Source organism: Mesocricetus auratus, unplaced genomic scaffold (genome assembly GCF_017639785.1).
Source record: "Mesocricetus auratus isolate SY011 unplaced genomic scaffold, BCM_Maur_2.0 Super-Scaffold_100014, whole genome shotgun sequence".
In the NCBI taxonomy this organism is placed as follows: domain Eukaryota; kingdom Metazoa; phylum Chordata; class Mammalia; order Rodentia; family Cricetidae; genus Mesocricetus; species Mesocricetus auratus.
In genome coordinates this window covers 38,894,878-38,913,860 of record NW_024429197.1, presented here as the reverse complement: position 1 = coordinate 38,913,860, position 18,983 = coordinate 38,894,878, and the positions used below count along the sequence as shown (strand labels likewise).

The 18,983-nt window shown below is 47.4% G+C and overlaps 1 protein-coding gene across 1 annotated transcript in view; it reads left to right on the top strand.

Annotated features, from left to right (window-relative positions):
* The window catches only part of Cachd1 (cache domain containing 1), a 212,526-nt gene extending 197,636 nt beyond the window's left edge, over positions 1-14,890 (top strand). The window contains exons 23-27 of the mRNA XM_005086633.4: positions 480-631; positions 2,334-2,495; positions 3,779-3,856; positions 4,484-4,585; positions 13,219-14,890. Of these exons, the coding sequence (XP_005086690.1) occupies positions 480-631; positions 2,334-2,495; positions 3,779-3,856; positions 4,484-4,585; positions 13,219-13,457 (733 nt within the window). The 3' untranslated portion in view covers positions 13,458-14,890. The remainder of the gene's footprint in view (positions 1-479; positions 632-2,333; positions 2,496-3,778; positions 3,857-4,483; positions 4,586-13,218) is intronic.
* Positions 14,891-18,983: the final 4,093 nt, after the last annotated feature.

The window sequence follows — 18,983 nt, the reverse complement described above, 5'->3', positions numbered from 1 at the left end:
TTAAAGGCGTGCGCCACCACCACCCGGCGATGTCATTTCTTAAGAGCATCACCATGCAAGCCGCCTGACAGGCTGGCAGTTAGGAAATCTCTTTTAAACAGACTACTATTTCCTGAATGTATTTGGCTATTATCTCCCTCCTTTCTGAAAAAAAAAAAAACAAAAGCATAATGACATGGGGCATGTTAGATCAAAACCAAACAAACCTAGGGGTCATTTTCCTTTGATCCCTTAAAATGATTTTGAGCAAGACCACACTAATCCACACATGGAGGTTATAAGGTCACTCAGGAAGTACTTGGCCTTCTCTCATTTGCAAGTGGCCAAGGGGCACCCAGTAGCTGTCCCCGGGTAAATGACTGCAGTCCCGCTTGACAGGCAGCTGTTCAGAGCAGGAGTTAAGCGCAGTGGAGCCCTGAGAGCCAGCTTACCTGCTCTCCTGCCCACACTGCTTTCTGAAACATTGTCCCATCTGGCAGGGACTGTTTTGGTGTCCTGGACTGTGAATGGTGTGTGGTGGACAGTGACGGAAAGACTCACCTGGACAAGTCCTACTGTGCGCCTCAGAAAGAATGCTTCGGGGGGATCGTGGGAGCCAAAAGTCCCTACGTGGATGACATGGGTGCCATCGGTATGTTGATTAGGAGGTTTGACTCTTGAATGCAATTTTCTGCCTATATCCTGGGACAGAAATCTTAATAATCCTGTGCCCAAATCCCTGCTTCGTTTGCCAGTCATCCTTAGTTACAAAACCAAGGGAGATCATTACCTTCAGAGCTGGCTACACTCACTGTGCAGTGAGCAGCCAACCATGCTGCAAAAATATGCAAGCCTGGAATTCATTCCCATAAAGCTTATTCTGAGAAGCTCAGGCCTGATTTCCACATGGCTGAACTCGGAATCGGCTTGAATGTGCCTCCCAGCTGTCAGAGGTGCGGGGTCTGCGGCATGCTGTTTCCTCCTAAAGCGTTTTCTTTCCCCTTTCCTGGCCACTTGATAAGGTAGGCATCTTCAGCTACGTGTCACTAATGAGGGCAGCGGGCTCAGCAGACACCAGGGCTGCTACAGCGGCTTAGCAAGGGGACAGGGACACGACAAGGAGAAGATTCAGGCCACAAGTCCTTGAAAACACTACCATAGAGTCTGTATTTCCCATTAGACTTTTTTTTTTCCTCAGTCTCTTCCCAGAATCGGCACCATGTCCTCATTCTTAGCTGGCAAATTGAGTCACACTATTTAAGCTGCTAGTTAATGAAGACATTGTTCAACTTGGGATATAGTTATGGCCCCATAAGCCTATCATTAAAAAAAATTAAGTCAAATTGTGTTTAATACTCTCAGCCTGCTGAATGTTATATAACTTAACAACACAGTTCAACATCACAGTGCCAGTTAGTTAACCTTTGTGAGCCCATGGCTGGCTGGGAACTTCCATAGCCTGTATCAAGAGAGTATTCTGCATTTCACAAGCCCAAAGAAAGACCAAGATTCCAAAGTCCATGTAGTTTCTGCTGAACACTTTATTGCTTTTTTGGTTTTGTTTTGTTTTTCAAGGCAGGGTTTCTCTGTAGCTTTGGAGGCTGTCCTGGAACTCTCTTTGTAGACCAGGCTGGCCTCGAACTCACTGAGACCCGCCTGCCTCTGCCTCCCGAGTGCTGGGATTAAAGGCATGAGCCACCAACTCCTGGCCTCTTTATTGCTTTTATATCATCACAAAGTTTACAGATGCGTCAAATCATCACATATTAGGGACTATCTATATCTTGCCTTTTAATGTCTGCCCGTTTGACCTGACTGAAGGGAGATAGATAATCTCTCCTGTGGGGAGGAGGGGTTGAGCTCTTGTGTTACCACTCAGTCGGACAGTTGACACACACTCTGTTCTTACAGGGAGGCCACAGCTCTGCAGCTTGGTCTGTGAAGCACAGATTCACTGTACTTCATATCTCTAATTTCAGCAGGTCATTCATGTGTCCGTCAAAGAAGCCCGCCTCGCCTTTCTCTGCTAGAGTGTAGGCACTTTAGGGAGTAGCCAGAACTCCGTCAGCACCAGGCAATACATGTGTGTGAGCAGTTTCTGTCTGCTCGCTCTGCAACAGCCCTCGCCATTCATGCGCTCGCTCTGCGAGGCCAGCATTTGAGAGCCAGGAACTCACTGCAGCCTCTACTCCCATGTCCTCTGTGTCAGCAAGGAAGTTAGGATGCAGCACAGCTGTCCACCAAAACCCATCCCGCTTTGGTCCTTCCTGTCTCCCCACCCTCCCTCCATCCCTGCCTCCTGCTGCTCTTTTGGGGATCTTGACACAGACCATCTGTTCATTTGTCCTCTGAAGGTGACGAAGTGATCACTCTAAACATGATTAAGAGTGCCCCCGTGGGCCCCGTGGCCGGAGGGATCATGGGCTGCATCATGGTGCTGGTCCTTGCCGTGTATGCTTACCGCCACCAGATTCATCGCCGCAGTCACCAGCATATGTCTCCTCTTGCTGCTCAAGGTGAGTGCAGAAAGTCTCTTATAGGCTGTTCAGCAGCCGGTGGTTTAGGGCTCTTACATTGTAAGGGCAGCGTGCCACCTGCAGTCTCCAAAGCCTGCTTTCTTCTTTAGTGCCTACGCTCTGCATGCCCTGTTTTGATTACCCAGAAAATCCTAGACCCTTTCCTGATGCAACCAACATCCCATCCATGGCCTACTTCTACCATAAGCTGAGCTGGTGAGCTGGGGTGCTCAGAGAGACTGAGTGTCAACATGCTGCCCTTGCAGGTCTGAACCCAAGCAAGTCAGAGGATGCTCATGCCCCCCCCATCATTATGGTCAGGAATACGAATCATTTCTGTTACATCCCTGTACAGAGTGTGAACGGTCATATTTGAATAATCAGATGTTTTGACACAGGATACATCATGGAAGCCCACTACAAAAGAGTTCATTATAATCATGACCTGTTGCCAAAGTTTTAAGTCTGCCATCTGTACACAAAACCGTCCCCACCCTTGCTGCAGTCCCCAGAGATGGGTTAGCCTGGCCCTTGTAAGAATAAACTCGACTTCCAGTCATTCTGGCCACTTAGCTTGCAGCACTAGTGACAAATCGGTGTTAGGTGTTGCTATGACAACAACCCCGACAGAGCGCAATGCAGGGGTACCGCCAACACCTGCCTTAGGTAAGATCCGACTAGACTCGGATGGCTGGCATCCGGTGTTGCCGTGCACCTGGCCATCTGCGTTTATGTAGCATTTTCACAGCACAGCCAGTGACGGTCTGGACCCCACTTCTGCTGAAGTGCTCTGACAGAGGAGTGAAGATGCGGTGGCCTCCATCCGTTTCATTTCTCTCTTCAGAGCTCAGTTCTAGGTGCTCCTCGCTCTTTCTCTTCTTGTTCTTCCATCCACCTCTTACTGGAGAGATGTGACAGACAGGGGCATCTGTTCATTCTCCTGCAGGCTGGCGCGCACACGTGTGTGTGTGTGTGTGTGTGTGTGTGTGTGTGTGTGTGTGTGCGTGTGTGTGCGTGTGTGTGTGTGTGCGCGTGTGTGTGCGTGTGTGTGCGTGTGTGCGTGCGTGCGTGTGTGTGCGCGTGTGCATGTATGCGATAGAACCTACGCATTTGAGGCAAGCATCCCACCACTCCTCTCCACGCCCCACCCCGCCCCTCCGCCTTAAACCCAATCTTGATGGACCGCTGTCACCCAGCCATGAAACCAGTGCTCAGCGGGGTATTAAAGCCAATGGCTTTGTTTGATTAAATAGTCATGTTTCTCTCCTTTTAATGATGGACAGAAATGTCAGTGCGTATGTCCAACCTGGAGAACGACAGAGATGAAAGAGACGATGACAGCCACGAGGACAGGGGCATCAGTGAGTATCCGCTGCCTCCTGTAGCTTGTGTCGGCAGGAGTCTAATCCAAAGTAGATATTCTTTCTCAGGTCCTTTTGGCTTGTATTAAAATTTAAGAAGCTTTGACATGGTGGATTTTTTTTCCACTCCCCTTTTCGCTCGTTAGGAATAGTGTGGATCTCTGCTCTGTTTCAGGATAACTCAAAAGCCCTTTTTTTTTTAATGTTATCTTTTGCATTTTCTCTGGCCTAAAGCCTCTCCTTTCATTACTTTTCCAACGTAGTGTTTTAGAGAAAGAAGTTTCTAGAAAACATTTTTGAATCCTTTAATTAGTATACACAACTCAGGGTAAAGGAAAAGTGCTTTTACTATTATTATTATTATTATTATTATTAAAATAAACTTCTGTTGACATCTAGAATCCTTGGCCTTCAGCTGCCTAACCCTTGGCCTGTTGATGCATGCTGGAGATATGTGGCTAAGTGCCTCTCCCTGCAGCAGCTCCAAGCCAGCTCTCCTCATCTTTGAAATTCTTCTGAAAATTATTTACTGTAGCATTTCAAAGGAAAACTCCCCCAGCATGTGAGTGAGTTGAAACTGAAGGTACAGGCCCAAGAATGACACCAGCTGTCCTTGACTTCCCACAGTCAGCAATACCCGGTTCATCGCTGCGGTCATGGAGCGACACGCACACAGTCCGGAAAGGAGACGGCGCTACTGGGGCCGCTCGGGAACCGAAAGTGATCATGGTAAGATCTGGTCCTCTGTGGGGGAGCCCTCGGGAGCTTGGGCTACTCCCGTGGGAGGTGGGCACACACTCTTTCTCTCCCTTCCTCCGCTTCTGTTCTTAATTATTTTGACATAGTTTCCCTAAAGGATGCACCCGAGCGTGACATTGTTCGAGAAAAGTGCACGGGCAGTTTTCTTGCATTCCAAATACTTCCAGGCACAACCTCGATGGCCCTGAACACACAGAATGCTTTCAAGGTTTTCTCCATAAAACATGTGGGGGCTGGTGAGACAGCTCAGTGGGTAGAGACTCTTATATCCAAGCTTGATGACCTGAGTCTCATCCATGGGACCCACGTGGTGGAAGGAGAGAACTGACTCCCACAAGTTACCCTCTGACCTCCACACAGCATAGTTCACAAGTACACGCCCATGTGCGTGCGTGTGCACACACACACACAAATAAGAGTAATTTTTTAAGTGTGTTTTTAACACTTTTGCAGATCTGTGACCAAATGCCTGACAAAGCAGCTTCAGAGAGAAACTATTCCTTTTGGCTCATGGTTTAAGAGGGTTCAGTTTGCCAGGTGGTGGTGGCTCACACCTTTATTCCCAGCACTTGGGAGGCAGAGGCAGGCAGATGTCTGAGTTCAAGGCCAGCCTGGCCTACAGAGCAATTTCTCGGACAGCCAGGGTTACACAGAGAAACCCTGTATCCAAGGGGGGGGCGCGGGGGTGTCTAGTTTAAGTCTGGTTGCTGATTAGACCAGATCGCTTGGGCCAGTATGTTGAGTAAAACATCACAGTGGCAGGGGCATGAGGCAGAAGACAGTAAGGTAAAGGGGGAGCATATAAATGAAAAACCAGTCTCCGGTGACCCACTTTCTTCATCCAGGGCCCGACTCCCAGAGTTTTCAGAATTTTCCAAAATAGTGTTACTAAGGGACCAAGTACTCAAAACACAAGGGTGTGGCAGGCAGTTCAGAATCACACTGTCACTAAAGGTTCATCCGTGCGGAGCCCCCATGAGTCCTAGGACCTGATGTTGCTGGTGGACTGGTGTCAGCATCATCGACATATACTCTTGGGTCATAAACAAATCAGGATTGTCCTCTAGCATTGTCTGTTTGCATCTCTGGCCATGTCTGGCAAGCTCAAAAGCCTTGCTGAAGAAGCCTTTGCAGCTGAGCCTTGGAAAGATGTCTAAGAAAAGAATGAGTCTGTACAAGGCTGTGGCTTTACATTAATTGCAGAAAAAGTCAAGACGGAGTAGGTACCCAGTGCCAAGCAAACCCATGTCCTAGGAAGTCCATTTCCTGTCCCAAAGACCAGCCACACCATAGGGCCTTTCTCATTCTTGGTGTCATTGCTTATTGTCATCAGGTATGTGAGCATCATTGGCACCATTACTCAGAAACAGAACCGCAGTGAAACAATGTTTTCTTTTTGAAGCTAGCTGTCTAGTTTCCACAAAGCTAACTCTTTGTATATGCCTAGATAATTAATTTCAAAAAAAATTTTTGGGCCTTGGCTTTTCCCACATGTATCCTGAAAGAGGAAAATGCCTTCGAACAGTGTTTCTATTTGTATGCAAAAAGCACAGGAGATGACATCCCTCCAACACCCATGCAATCTCAATCTCCCTTTGGAAAATGTGAGATCCTGCAGCCCAGCCTGGCAAATCAGAGGCTGTGAATTGGGCTTTGAATGACATTGTTCCCACTGACTAAACAGAACCTTCGGGTTTCTAGGGAGAACCGAAGCAGAACTTAAATTTTTCAGTTTCTTGGCTTCCTGCCCCCCCTACACCCCTCTCCCCCAAACAATCCTTTGAACCTTCGTAAGTTCTTCTGCTCGGCAGTTCCAAGCCTCCTCTTTTGAATACTAACACAGGTTTGAGGCTACTAAAGTTCAGCAGAAATAATTTCCTATTCAGCAGAAACCCTGGATCTCAGCTCTCCCTCTCCCATGGCATCCATACCAAATTAGGATCTGGAGTGACAAAATGTTCCCCAGCCTCTGCCACTGTCTCACTGAAATGGCTTGTGAAGCAGCAGCTTAGATGAAGTGAACAGAGTGAATTCCTGAGACCAGGAGGACAGCGAAGGGCTCCCTGTCTCTCACTTCTCTCACTAATTGGATCCCTGTTATCCCCCACGGAATTAAAAAAAGTTTCTCATGCAGACAGAATAAACCGCCAAAGGAAACAGAAGGGGTTGAGAATCCCCATATCCCTCATCGCCAAGTCAACTGAGCCTTCTGAGGGCTGTTGTATCCCTGAACCTTACAGCACGTCACTAAAAGTGACCCATGAATTGAATGTCCCTGCCATGCCAGCAGGATGAGTCTACATGAGCATTAAAGGGGGAGGGAGACGTCATTGTTTTGTCCACACGGCTCTGAGCGGGGGTCTCCTGTAGCATGCCTGTATTGGGCTGGGCGTGTGCTGTACAGTGAGTGGGCCCTGGGGGGTGGAGGAAGAGATGAACGAGAAACAGGAGCACCTCCTGACAGGCTCACTTTAGATCCCATCGCCTCTTTTGTTTTTATAGCAAGCTACCTTAGAGTTTAGTGAGCTATTTTAGTCCTTAGTTTCCCAATTCTTACAGCAGAGTAGCCAGGTGTGGCGGCTCACACCTCCAATCCCAGCACTCATGGGTGCAGAGGCAGGCGGATCTCTGTAAAGTGTAGGCTCATCTGGTCTGCACAGCAAGTTCCAGGCCAGCCAAGGCCACATAGCGACGCCCTGTCTCAAAAATGAATACATAGCTAATAGGGTTAAAGTTGTCTACCTGGTAACGTTCTCATGAAGATTAAAGGAGGCAGCTCGGTAGGAGCTCAGGCTCTGGCTGACCCTTTGTGACCAGTGTATATTCAGGGGAACCCAGATGAAAGCCATGTGTGCATGGACCCAACAAGGTGGAATGCGACAGATTCCTGGAGTGAGCAAAGAGGAGGGGGAAGCAGTTCATGTTCCAAGGAAGGGCTAGTGCTGGTGAGGCAGTAGTACCAGGGTTGGGCTGCACATGCAAGTGCGTGTGCGCATGTGCCGTGTACATGTGTGTGTGAGCCACTAGTAAAAGCCTAGGCCCCTGGGAAGCTGCATAGCGACGCTTGTAGGAATAAAAAAAACCCAATGTTACTAAACCTGGAAGCTTGAGGCTGCTCACTTCTTTAGAAATAGTTCACAAGACCATGTTTTAAAGTATAAAGTTTTTCCTCTGGTGCTGGGATTCAAACTCAGAATCCTGGTACACACTAGGCAAGTACTCAGTGTTACGAACACCCCAGCCCCACTTTTGTCAATATTCTAGGACAACTTACTTAAGTATTTGCTTTTGCAGCAAAATGCAAGCCTCACAGGTTGAGCTGCTAAGCCTGCATCTGCTTTGTCTCAGATTTCTATTGAAAATAGCATGTCCTGTCTAATAGACACTGACTTATTTTTTCAGTTTAAAAATACCAGCATATGTTTGTTTGCTCCTTGTAAGTTTATATTGCAGTTACTTCCTCATTAGAAACTTTACAGCCAAGTTTAGACATATATTTTTGCACATATATGTATATATATGGCAAGCAACGTTTTCTATTTTGAAAATGTACCTCCCTCATTCTTGGCAATTCCAAGGAACTGTGACTAAGACAAATGATGTACAAAAATCTAACAAAAGCAGACCATAATCTGAAGGTACCCTCCTACAGTTACCCTTTGTGACCACAAGATGGCGCAAGAGTTCCTGAAGGAGCCTAGCGTTCTCACAAATTGCAGTGTCTCAGGAACACATAGGCAGAATGCCAAAGTACAGAGTTTAATTTGGGCTTCTATCCTGCATGGGTGCTTAGTCTCATTACTCAAGTGAGTGTCTTACTTGAGGTTATCTTCGTAGATGCTTTTCAACATGCCTTTGCAAGTGCTGCTAGAGGTGCTCTGTGTTTAAATAGCATTTCTTCCGTGCTCTGGCCAGGGATCCTCACATGATTCCTCACATTTCTCAGTACAAAGCACAACTGCCTGGCACCAAGCACATGTCTGTGGCCTGGGGAGAGGTTTGCAAAATCACTTGCTGCTCAGTGATGAGGACCTGAGTTTCGATCCCCAGAGCCCACACAAAGCCAGGCACAGTAGCCCCGTCTGTAAGATGGAAAGGGAGATGGAGATGGCAGAATCGCTGGGAGCCCGATGTCTACCGCAGCAAACAAGAGACCGTGCCTCTAACAGAGCGGGAGACAAGGACCAACACTGGAGCTCGTCCTTTGACCTTCACGCACGCCCACACACTCCTACCACATCCACCCACAGAAAAAGTCTCAAAAGGGAAGGAAAGAAAATGAATTTGTTTCGCCTGTTTCTCTACAACTGGCTGTCCCCTTGGAATTTGCACTCGTGTACAAAATAATAGAAAGTGTAGACTGATTGAGCAACAGTGTGTGTGCTAGTTTTTCATCATTTGCAGATACTTAGAGAAACCATTCCGGAGAGTGAAGCTGCGTTTTGACTCACAGCTTCGAGGGTCTCCGTCTGTATTTGGCTGGCCATGCTGTTTGTGGGCCATGGCAAGGCAGACCATGATGGCTGAGGACGTAGTGGTGGGAGCTTGCCACCTCATGGTACCAAGCAAAGTGCCTCTTTCCAGGGCAAGCCGCCGGTCACATACTTCCCCTAACTAGAAGCCACTGCCTACATCCAACCTCTAATGAGGTTGAAGCCATCTTGATCAAGTCCCTTCCCAAAGCACAATGGACAGCATGCAAGCCCCCACCCCCACCCCCAGGAGCCTGTGGAGTCATTCCAGATCCAGACATAGACATAATGGTATCGCATGATGCAAATAATTATGGAGTATCACTAGATGCTGAAAACCACTGGGAAGGGAAAAATGGATTTCCTAATCTTCCTAATTATATGAGACTAGTAAATGACATGACATGCAAAGCCACAGGTAACAGAAAACTCACTGATGCCAGTCCTTGGGGGAATTATAGTGTGTGGAGGCTCACTGGCTTGTTCTTATAGATGGGGGATTGACTCTGGGGCCTCTTACATGCTAGGCAAGTGCCCTCGCACTGAGGTATCTCCCCAGCCCTTTTTAGTTTTTATTTTGAGACAGGATCTAAGCTGTACGTATTGACCCCGAATTTGCTCTGTAGCTCAGGCCAGCCTTGAACCTGCAGTCTTCCTGCCTCAGTTTCCAAAGAGCTGCATTTGCAGGCCTGCATCTGCAGACCTGGCTGGTTTTGCTACAAAGGGCCTGCTTTCCGTGAGGCACTGGGTTCCATGTTAGGAGTGCAAAGAGCAAATAAGGAAGGAAGACCTGGCTAGCCTGGCCAGGCGGCGACCCTCTAACCCCAGCAAGCAAAGCAGAGCAGGACGATTTCAAGTTTGGAGAAAGCCTGGGCTATGTAGTAAGACCCTATCTCCAAAAAGTAAAAATAAGAAGCCCCCCCCCAAAAAAAGGAGGAATCTGTTAACAAAGAACTGTTTTTAGTATAACATGGTTTTAAAGACATTACAGAATACCATGTAGGATGGCAAAGGGACACCAAACCCAGGTGGTTGGCAAGACCAGAGGCAGGTCCGGGGGGAGTGAAGCCTGGAGCGTGGCCGCAGAGAAGGTGGGACTTACACCAGGTGTGTCAAGTAAACGTCTGCTACTGTGGTACTCAGAAGTGACCAGAATGAGACCACCAGGGCAGTATCTGGGCGAACAGCCCAATGCTGAGACTGCTAAAGCCTCAGTGTCCTCCTTGATGTGTACAGGACAGTGTAGTTCAGACATCCATCTAGCAGCTTTGAGAGCCCGGCCTCTGGTCCCACACTGCCAAAGAGAAACTGAGAAGCTTACTCTGGCCCCCATCTCTTAAACGTGGATAAAGGTGTCACTGTCTCCCCAACCTCTGAACTTAGAGACCTGGAGCATCTTCCAAGGATGTCCACCCTTCGTCTGATCCACGTAGTCACCAACCCCCCTGCTTCCTCCCAGGAACAACCTATTGATGTTAGGTGGTCCCTCCTCTCCAAGCACTGCTACTGTCCAACATCAGCTCGGGGCCTGGGATACAGCCTCCAATTCTCTGAACCACCTGAATTCTGCTCAGGCTGCATTACACTCACCCATCCCTAGTACCTGCCACTAAAACCTGGTGGTTCCAACCAGCCTTCTTACCCTAGCCGTGCCCTCCCTTCCTCCCTAGCAGTCCTGTCTGCTTTCCCCATGCCAAGGTTTTCACCATTTCACCAAGGTAGCCAACCCTGTAGGGCAGTGGTGCTCACCTCCTAAGGCTGCAACCCTTGAATACAGTTCCTTCTGCTGTGGTGACTCCCAACCATGAAATTCGTTCCTTGCTACTTCATCACTGTTACGAATCGTATGTAAATAGCTGATGAGCAACCCCCACGTGGTCACAGCCCACAGCCGGAGAACCACTGCTTCAGGACTGTTGCTCAGAGCTGTTGCGCATGACGGTGCCCTGTGGTGCCTTGTTCTTGCTCTTGCTCCTGGCACCTGTATCCAGGTGCTGACAGCAAGCTCGGCCCTCCTCCTCCCCTGGCTTTGCAGAGGGTGTGCCTGTTTCTCGTAGGCATCATGTGTGGACCAGGCTCTCAGGATCATGCTTCTCTGAGACTCAGGATCACCAGGTCCTCTCGGCCGTCCTCCTGACTCAACTTACAGCCTTTGCCCTTACCATACAAACCATCCATACCTGGTTGCCTAGCAACCTCTATTCACTGCTACCCCACCTCCCCTCATTTTAATTCTGCATCCTTCCTTGGGCCGTTGCAGTGACCCCCCCCCTTTCGCCTCTTCTTTCCCTGTCATCCATCCTCCAAACTGCCTGCAGGTCTCTGCCCAGACTGACGGTGGCCAGCCATTTATGGGGAAATTGTGAGTCTGTCCTCTACTCTAGCCTATGCAACATGCTCTAGCTTTGCCTCGCTGATTCTCACGTCTCTTCTCAGTTCCCTGCTAACACACGTCCAAGCCACATAATGGAGACATCGCTTTACAGCTCTATGCTTCTGAGGCTGCGCTCCTGTTTCTTTGCTTATATCCACCTAACCAAACTCTGCTGTTTGGTTTTCTCAGACAGGGTTTCTCTGTGTAGCCCTGACTGTCCTGGAACTCACCCTGTAGACCAGGCTGGCCTCAAACTCGTAGGGATCCGCCTGCCTCTGCCTCCCGAGTGTTGGGATTAAAGGTGTGTGCCATCACTGCCCGGCTATACTTTACCCAAGTTGTATTCACCAGCCTAAGGCTGAGTGAACGTGTGTTGAAACCCCCTCATTCCTTTAGTCAAAATGTGTTAGTCCTCCTTCTGGGTTTCAACGGAACGTCACCTCTAGTTCTCACTACTGTCTGCACTCAATTTTGGTCATTAAGGAAGGGAAATAAGGCCACCCCCATACAGTCCACAGTAAAAGAGTGCTCCAATGCACTGTGTTCTTGCTTGTCTCAAACACTGGCTCCTTTGCTCCTATAGGACCAGGTTTGCGTACCGCTTAGCAGAGTGACTTGTACCTAGGAGGTGCGTAGTGAATTTTCTTTGCATTGGACTGGCTGTGAAGTAGTTCTTCAGCTGGGTTTTATTGAGGACATAGATTACCTTCCTCACTTTTGCACGGAGCATGCCTTTTCAGCCACACACTGCTCCTGCTTGGCTGAATGCAAGCACATCAATTTTTCACTCCCAGATGTGACTGGTGCTTACCCACGGGTGAGGGCTGATTGACACTGAGGTGCTAGGAAACTATTAATGAGCTGTCACTTCTCAAAACGTTTAGAAGAGGGTTTTTTTTATTATTTTGCAATATTTAAAAACATGCCACAGTTCTTGGAAAGGAATCCTTTGATCAGCTAGGGCATTTTCTTTTGAATCTTGTATTACTTAGAATCCTGAAAGAAATAAATCTTTAAACATAGTGAGCCGGCGCACACACACAGTTGTTCATTCCTTTATAATTGCTCTGGGTTGGGTGGGAATTTGATGCTTCGTGGAGCACTAGAACTTTAGACCAGTTCCTTCCCTTCTCTGGCCTCTTCCCTTCTACAGTGGGTATTAAGAGCCTAGCTGTTAACGCAGGAATCACTGACCTGTGTTTTGCTGTAGACATGTGTGCTGGTGATAATAAATTGGATCCTCAGTGACATCCCATAGTGACAGGGGATTGGACCCTCACTGACATCCCACAAGCATATCATCATTCAGCTATTGCCCACCAGCCGCAACCAGTCTGTACCCTGTTCACATCTCTTGAAGCTGCCCATCGCCTACTTTAGTAGTTTCTATGATACAGCACATTGTCATCGTGCTCTCTAGAGGCATGGGGAGCACGCCAGGATGGGTACCTGCAGAGAATGGGGTCTGTGGGGTGATTTCCCTGTGGGGCTGTCAACTGGCCAGGGGTTTTGGGGTGACGGCTCTTGTTCATACCCCCACTTTCTCAGTTGTTTAACGTGTTGTGTATTTATGGTTAGTTGTTTTTAGGAAAACACAAACCAACCCTGTTTCCTCTAGATCTCTTTAGAACTAAAATACACTAGCATACACTGGTCGTATGCAGATGTTGACACCTGAGTGTCCCTAGCAAGGCGTGCACCCCAGCATCCTAGACAGTCTGCTCTGTACCCTGAGGCTGTGCTGTTCCTTTTTTTAGGGTACAGCACCATGAGCCCACAGGAAGACAGTGAGAACCCCCCGTGTAACAACGACCCGCTGTCAGCGGGGGTGGACGTGGGCAACCACGATGAGGACTTGGACCTGGACACCCCACCTCAGACCGCAGCCCTCCTGAGTCACAAGTTCTACCACTACCGCTCTCACCACCCGACGCTCCATCACAGCCACCACCTCCAGGCAGCCGTGACAGTGCACACCGTGGACGCCGAGTGCTAACAGTCCCCTCACCTCCCCAAGCAGAGGGGCCCTGGGTGATGCAGAGTGCTCCGGAGAGGAAAGGAGCCCGCGTAAGACCCTTTCACACGAGACACCTTGTATCCGTGCTCTGTCCAGCGCCGTCGGACTTGTTTGCTGCCTGCTGGCCTGTTTGAAAACTGAAGCCACGGAGTCCTGTTTGTGAGGAGCTAAAGCTGGTTCTGAAATGGAAGCTGTGGGGGAAGACGGGGTGCTGATGAACTGGCCTGCCATAACGGAATGGAACAGTGGGCAAACCTCCAGCAGAGACGCTTGTAAAGGAAACTGAGCCAGGGGAATGTTCCCAGCACCAGAAACACTCGACCCCTTAACTGGAAGAGAGCTGAAGCAGATGCCAGGAACGAGGCACGCCAGATGCCACCAGCTGCTGGACAGACATGCTTGCTTCCTCGCCATGCCTGGACGCCACTGTAACTGCACAGAACTGAACTCACCTTGAGCTCTGTATGATGCATCTCAAAATTTCTAAGTAAAGGATTATTTTTCTACTATTTATTGAACTTTCAAACTTTGGGGGGGAGGGGATGAGGGATTCTCGGCCGTAACCCTGGCTGTTGTGTGTGATGATGTGGTTCTTTGATTAAGGCGTTGTGTTTCTTATTTAACTGGTGATCTTCCCACCGCCCTCATCCACCCAAAAAAAAAAAAAAAAGAAAAAAAAAGAAAATGAAATCTTTCTTTGGCTTGTTTCTGTCACTCCTCAGAAACACGTCATCTGGGATAGTGTCCCCTTTCTGGAGGGGCGGTAATCCAAGATGTTTTCAAAGAAATGTCATTCATTTAGAGTTCATTTCCACCTCCCATATAATGTTTTCCTTAGGTTTCTACGAAATCTAGTATTATAGCCCTAGCCTTTCAGTTTAGGGAGGCTTAGGCTTATTCTCTTTGTTTTAAAGACTATAAATTTTAAAATGTCTCATTTTTGACTCTGAGAATATTAAACAGATAAAGAAGGACATTTTAAAATTGTGAAATTGTGGTTCTTAAACGATTTCTTTTGAAATCACAGCTCAAAGCTGCTACGACTTCCTCTACCAAACTGCTTTTTGACTTCCACGGGGATTCATCAGATGGCTACTTTGGCGTGGGGCATTGTGACTTTAAAGTAGTGTTCTAATTACAGTGGTGTATTTTAGATTCACATTTCGTGATTCAGATATGTTATGAAGACATTATTTGCATCGTGTGTGTGTGGTAAATCTCCGTTTATATGTAGTTGGAAAAATTCACCAAATAATGTTTTAATGATAGGGTATCATGGCATACTGTAAAAAAAATAAAATAAAAATTGGGACCTCGGCACTACAGAAAGTAAACTATATATGTGCTACCCAGAAACCCCTCCGTGCTGTGTATAAAATTGCAGTCTAGTGAAATAAACTGTATGCAACAAACAGTTGAGTGGCTTTCTCACCATGTGACCTAGACATCCTCTCAATGCTTCGAGCAACTTCAGACCTCGTGACCATCTCAAACACACAAAGAAAACGAGGATAGTAATAGGCAGAAAACAAAGAGCAAACAGTTAAAAATAAGTAAAACTACCATGCCTTGTGTTTCAGACTTTATAAACTAAACTCAGCAGGAGGGTTAATAGTTTGAGAGCAGCCTGGGCTACATAGTGAGACCTTGTTTCAAAAACTAATGGATAAATTAAAAAAGGGTCTATGTCTCCCTGTTCCTGCCCAACCAAATCCATTTCCTTAGTGTAAGACGATCAACTCTATCTTGCCGGGTTCTGTAGGCTGGAGAGATGGCTCAGTGGTTTAAAAGCGTTTGCTCCTCTTCCAGAGGACCCAAATGCATTCCCTGCCACACATGTGAGGTGACTAACAACCACTTGTAACTCCAGCTCAAGAGGTTCTGACATCGGGATATAGCACATTCCTACACAGACACACCAAACATAATCAAAATTCAAAATAAATCTCTTTTAAAAAACAACTTCTTGACTGAGGAAGGAGAAGGTCTGAAACAGAAAGGTGGTGTCTCCAAAAGAGATGACGTCATGAGATTCATTCAGTGGTGGGTGGGGGGTGTTGAGGGGGCTAGACATCTACTCTCACGCCTTCCTCATCAGGACTCAAAATTCTGCTAAAGTTCACCAACTATTATACTAGGGTTACTTAAGTGATTACAGGCAGCATGGGAAGGTCTCCACCCAACATGGATGATGGCCTCCTGGTGGCCATGTAGATAGATGGAGGACTCTTCCTTCAGTCCTCCTCAACCTAAATACTCTAGCCTCTCCCAAGACCCCAGACCAGATCCAATCAGACAGAATTGCATGCAGCCACTGAGGGAGTGGGTGGACACTCAGTATTTTCCTATGAGGGAAGGTCAACAGTTAACAAGTCCAGCTGTGAAGATCTTTTGCAAGCAGACCCAGACAAACTCCAGAGGATGGTATGTGTCTGGCTCAGAGGATAGAGCTATACAGTGGATGCAGAAAGCTGAGAACTAAAAAGAAAACCAGTACAGTCTATTCAAACACAGCAAACCAGACATGGGAGCATGCACTTGGACTCCCAGCCCTGGGGAAACCCAGGGGGATCTTGAGTTCAAGGCCAGTGTGGGCCATGTAAAACCTATCTCCAAAAAAATAAAGACTAATGGGAATTATTTTGTACCTTTTGCAAAAGACTGCCCTGAAGTCAGGGCAGAAGTAATTGAACATTTATAACCTGAGCAAGAGACAATTACTGGCGTTTGCTTTGGGTTTTAGTTGGTTGATTTTTATTGTTGTTTGTTTGTTTAGGTTTTTTTAATTTTATATGTGTGAATGTTTTAACTGTATATATGCCTAGGGCCCACAGAGGTCAGAAGAGGACATCAGATCCCCTAAAACTGGAGTGATGGGTGATTGTGAGCACCATTTGGGTGCTGGGAATCAAACTCAGGTCTTCTGCAAGGGCAAGAGTTCTTAACCACTGCACCATCTCTCCAGCCCCTGTGATTGGGTTTTATAGGTCCTGTAGAGACTGATCCCTAAGCATCACATGTGATATTGTTCATACATGTGGTAAATGATGTTCACATTGTTAAGAAAAGAAAACCTGGTGTTGGAAACATCATCATCATGGTCAATGTCAGTTCCTCAGACACCACTGTGGCTTGCACAGGCTCTCTAGAAACCCCAAGCATTCTTACCAGAACCTTTGCATTCAACAAGGCCCCTGTACCCAACCACTTTCAATGAGCAGCATCAGTAGCTCAGAATATTCCAGTGTTCACTCAATATAGAAGGAAACTTAGTGGATGCGACTGACATCCAACAGGGCCTAGACTCAGTAGTCCTCTGAGTATATGCTCATATGTCTGCCAGATAATCTTTCATGAATACTTTTTGATAAATTCTAGAAATGTTGGAGCCTGGCCATCTGCCTTCTGTTACTTGATTTGGCTTGAATACTCAGATGAACTTCAGTAATGTATTTAGTGGATAACTTTCCAATTCCCCCTCACACCAGCTTATGCTGCCAACCAGTGTCTACAGCACGCAGAGAGCCTGGAGGGCCAGCTTCCTCCTGTAGCAGTGACAACTCCATTGGTTATATTTTCTGCAAATGTACATCCGGGAGAATCATCATACTCTTAAACATGCCAGCCCAGCCACTGTCATTTTGGTCTGAACAAAGGTATGCAGATTTTCCAGTCTGAGGTAAAATGCCATAAAAGATTATTTCTAACTCTTCCACTTAAAAAAAAAGCTTCAGTTGAAAGATATTTATAACTGTATATGATGGTCTGGTTAGTAACTAAAGTATGTGAGTGTCTGTGTGTCTATGGGCACATAAATTGAGATCTTGCAGCCCTTTTGTTTTCTGTTGGTTTTTTTTATTTTTGTTTTCTTCTCCAACCTCCATCAATTCAGAATTGCTCATTGGGGTCCCTTACTTCTCTGATTCTTTAATTCAATGTTTCTCATTTTTTTATTCATGAGTTCTCCCTCCACCAAAGGAGACTTTGTTTTATTTAAATTCTCCTTAAGAAATGGGACTAGGAGATAAGTTTTGCTGGCTAGAGTCACACTTTGGAGATAATAGAAACCACTGTAAGATCTGATCTCCGTTTGATCCGTTCGGAGCCCTTTGTGGGCAGTGTCTCCCCACGGGGGATGTGAGCCTTACATAAAGGCCATCCATCACCCCAGGGCCTTCACTGTTACCCGACCACTTCTGAGCTGCCCGTTTTCCTCTCCTAGCTTGCCTGGTAGAGCACCCAATGGGAAGAGGTAGGCCTGGAAGCTAATCCCAGTGTCTCTAATCCCAGGCTTAAATCTGCCACCAAGTGCAAAGTCTTGAATTACAGCATGCAGCTCACATTGTTTCTCCGCGTGTGACTGGTTCTCCAGGCTCTGTATGCTGCCACTGGATCTGTGGCTTCTAAACTGCTTCCTTAAGTCTCTTCCAGTAATTCAGTCAATATTCAGGGCCTCCCACTTATACATCAGAAGCAAGTACACGACAATGAACCACAGGCATGACCCTTTCCTCCATAGCTGGAGGAGGGGAGTAGATGAGGCTGGCTGCCCAGTATCTACCCCATCCCTGCTCCAGTGTGATTCCGTCCTTAGACTTTAAGCCTGGTCTTTCTTATTCATCCTACAAAATGATTAGCAACTTCCTACCCCCAATTTATTTAGGCAGAAGCCTAGAGTCACACAGCCAGAATAAAGCATTTCTTCCTAAGGATGGCCTAGGAAGGTGTGCCCTCATCTGGTCCAGTCTTACAGGATTAGTCTTAGGGATGTCTCTCTCAGAGTAATGTGAAGTTAGGGGTGCCATCTATGCCCACTGGCTGCCATCTTGCCCATGTTTACATCCTCAGCCTCAGAGTGGTACTGATCTGTGGGTAGTGGGGAGAGAAAGAAAGAACAGAACACGTAAACTGCTGTTTCAGCCCGCTTATGGGAGACAGAAGTCTGTATTAAATAGGACCATTTAAATTGGGTTTTCAGCAACCGCACATCTAATAAAGGCATCTGAACAAACAAATACAAAACCCAAGTACAATTTCAGCGAGTGCTGCTTGCTACGAAGTAAAGAAAGGTGAGGGCGAGATGCAGGGAAGGACCCTGCTTTGGGCTGATGCTCACAGACAGCCTGCAGATGTGACATATTGAAAGCAGCTACCAGCAGACTGGGAGCCAGGTGGGACAGCGATGGTGGGGAAGGCTAACTTTTCAGGCAGTAGGACACAGAACAGGCAGGGACCCGAGTGAGGACAAGGCCACTGAAGCTAAAGCATTGCTCAGCAAGGGCAGTAGGGCATGATGAGAAGAAGGAAGAGGCAGGGAAATGAGGTGGGCTACAGCAAGGAACTGTACTTCAGATAGGGAGCTGCTGGGGTAGTTACAAAGAGAGGGGATGGAGAGGGATTGCAGTCGGGATCTGCGTGCGTGCGTGCGTGTGTGCGTGAGTGCATGTGTGTGTGTGTGTGCGTTTATAGGCCAGTCTATGTAGAAAGATCATAGAATAGCAAGGC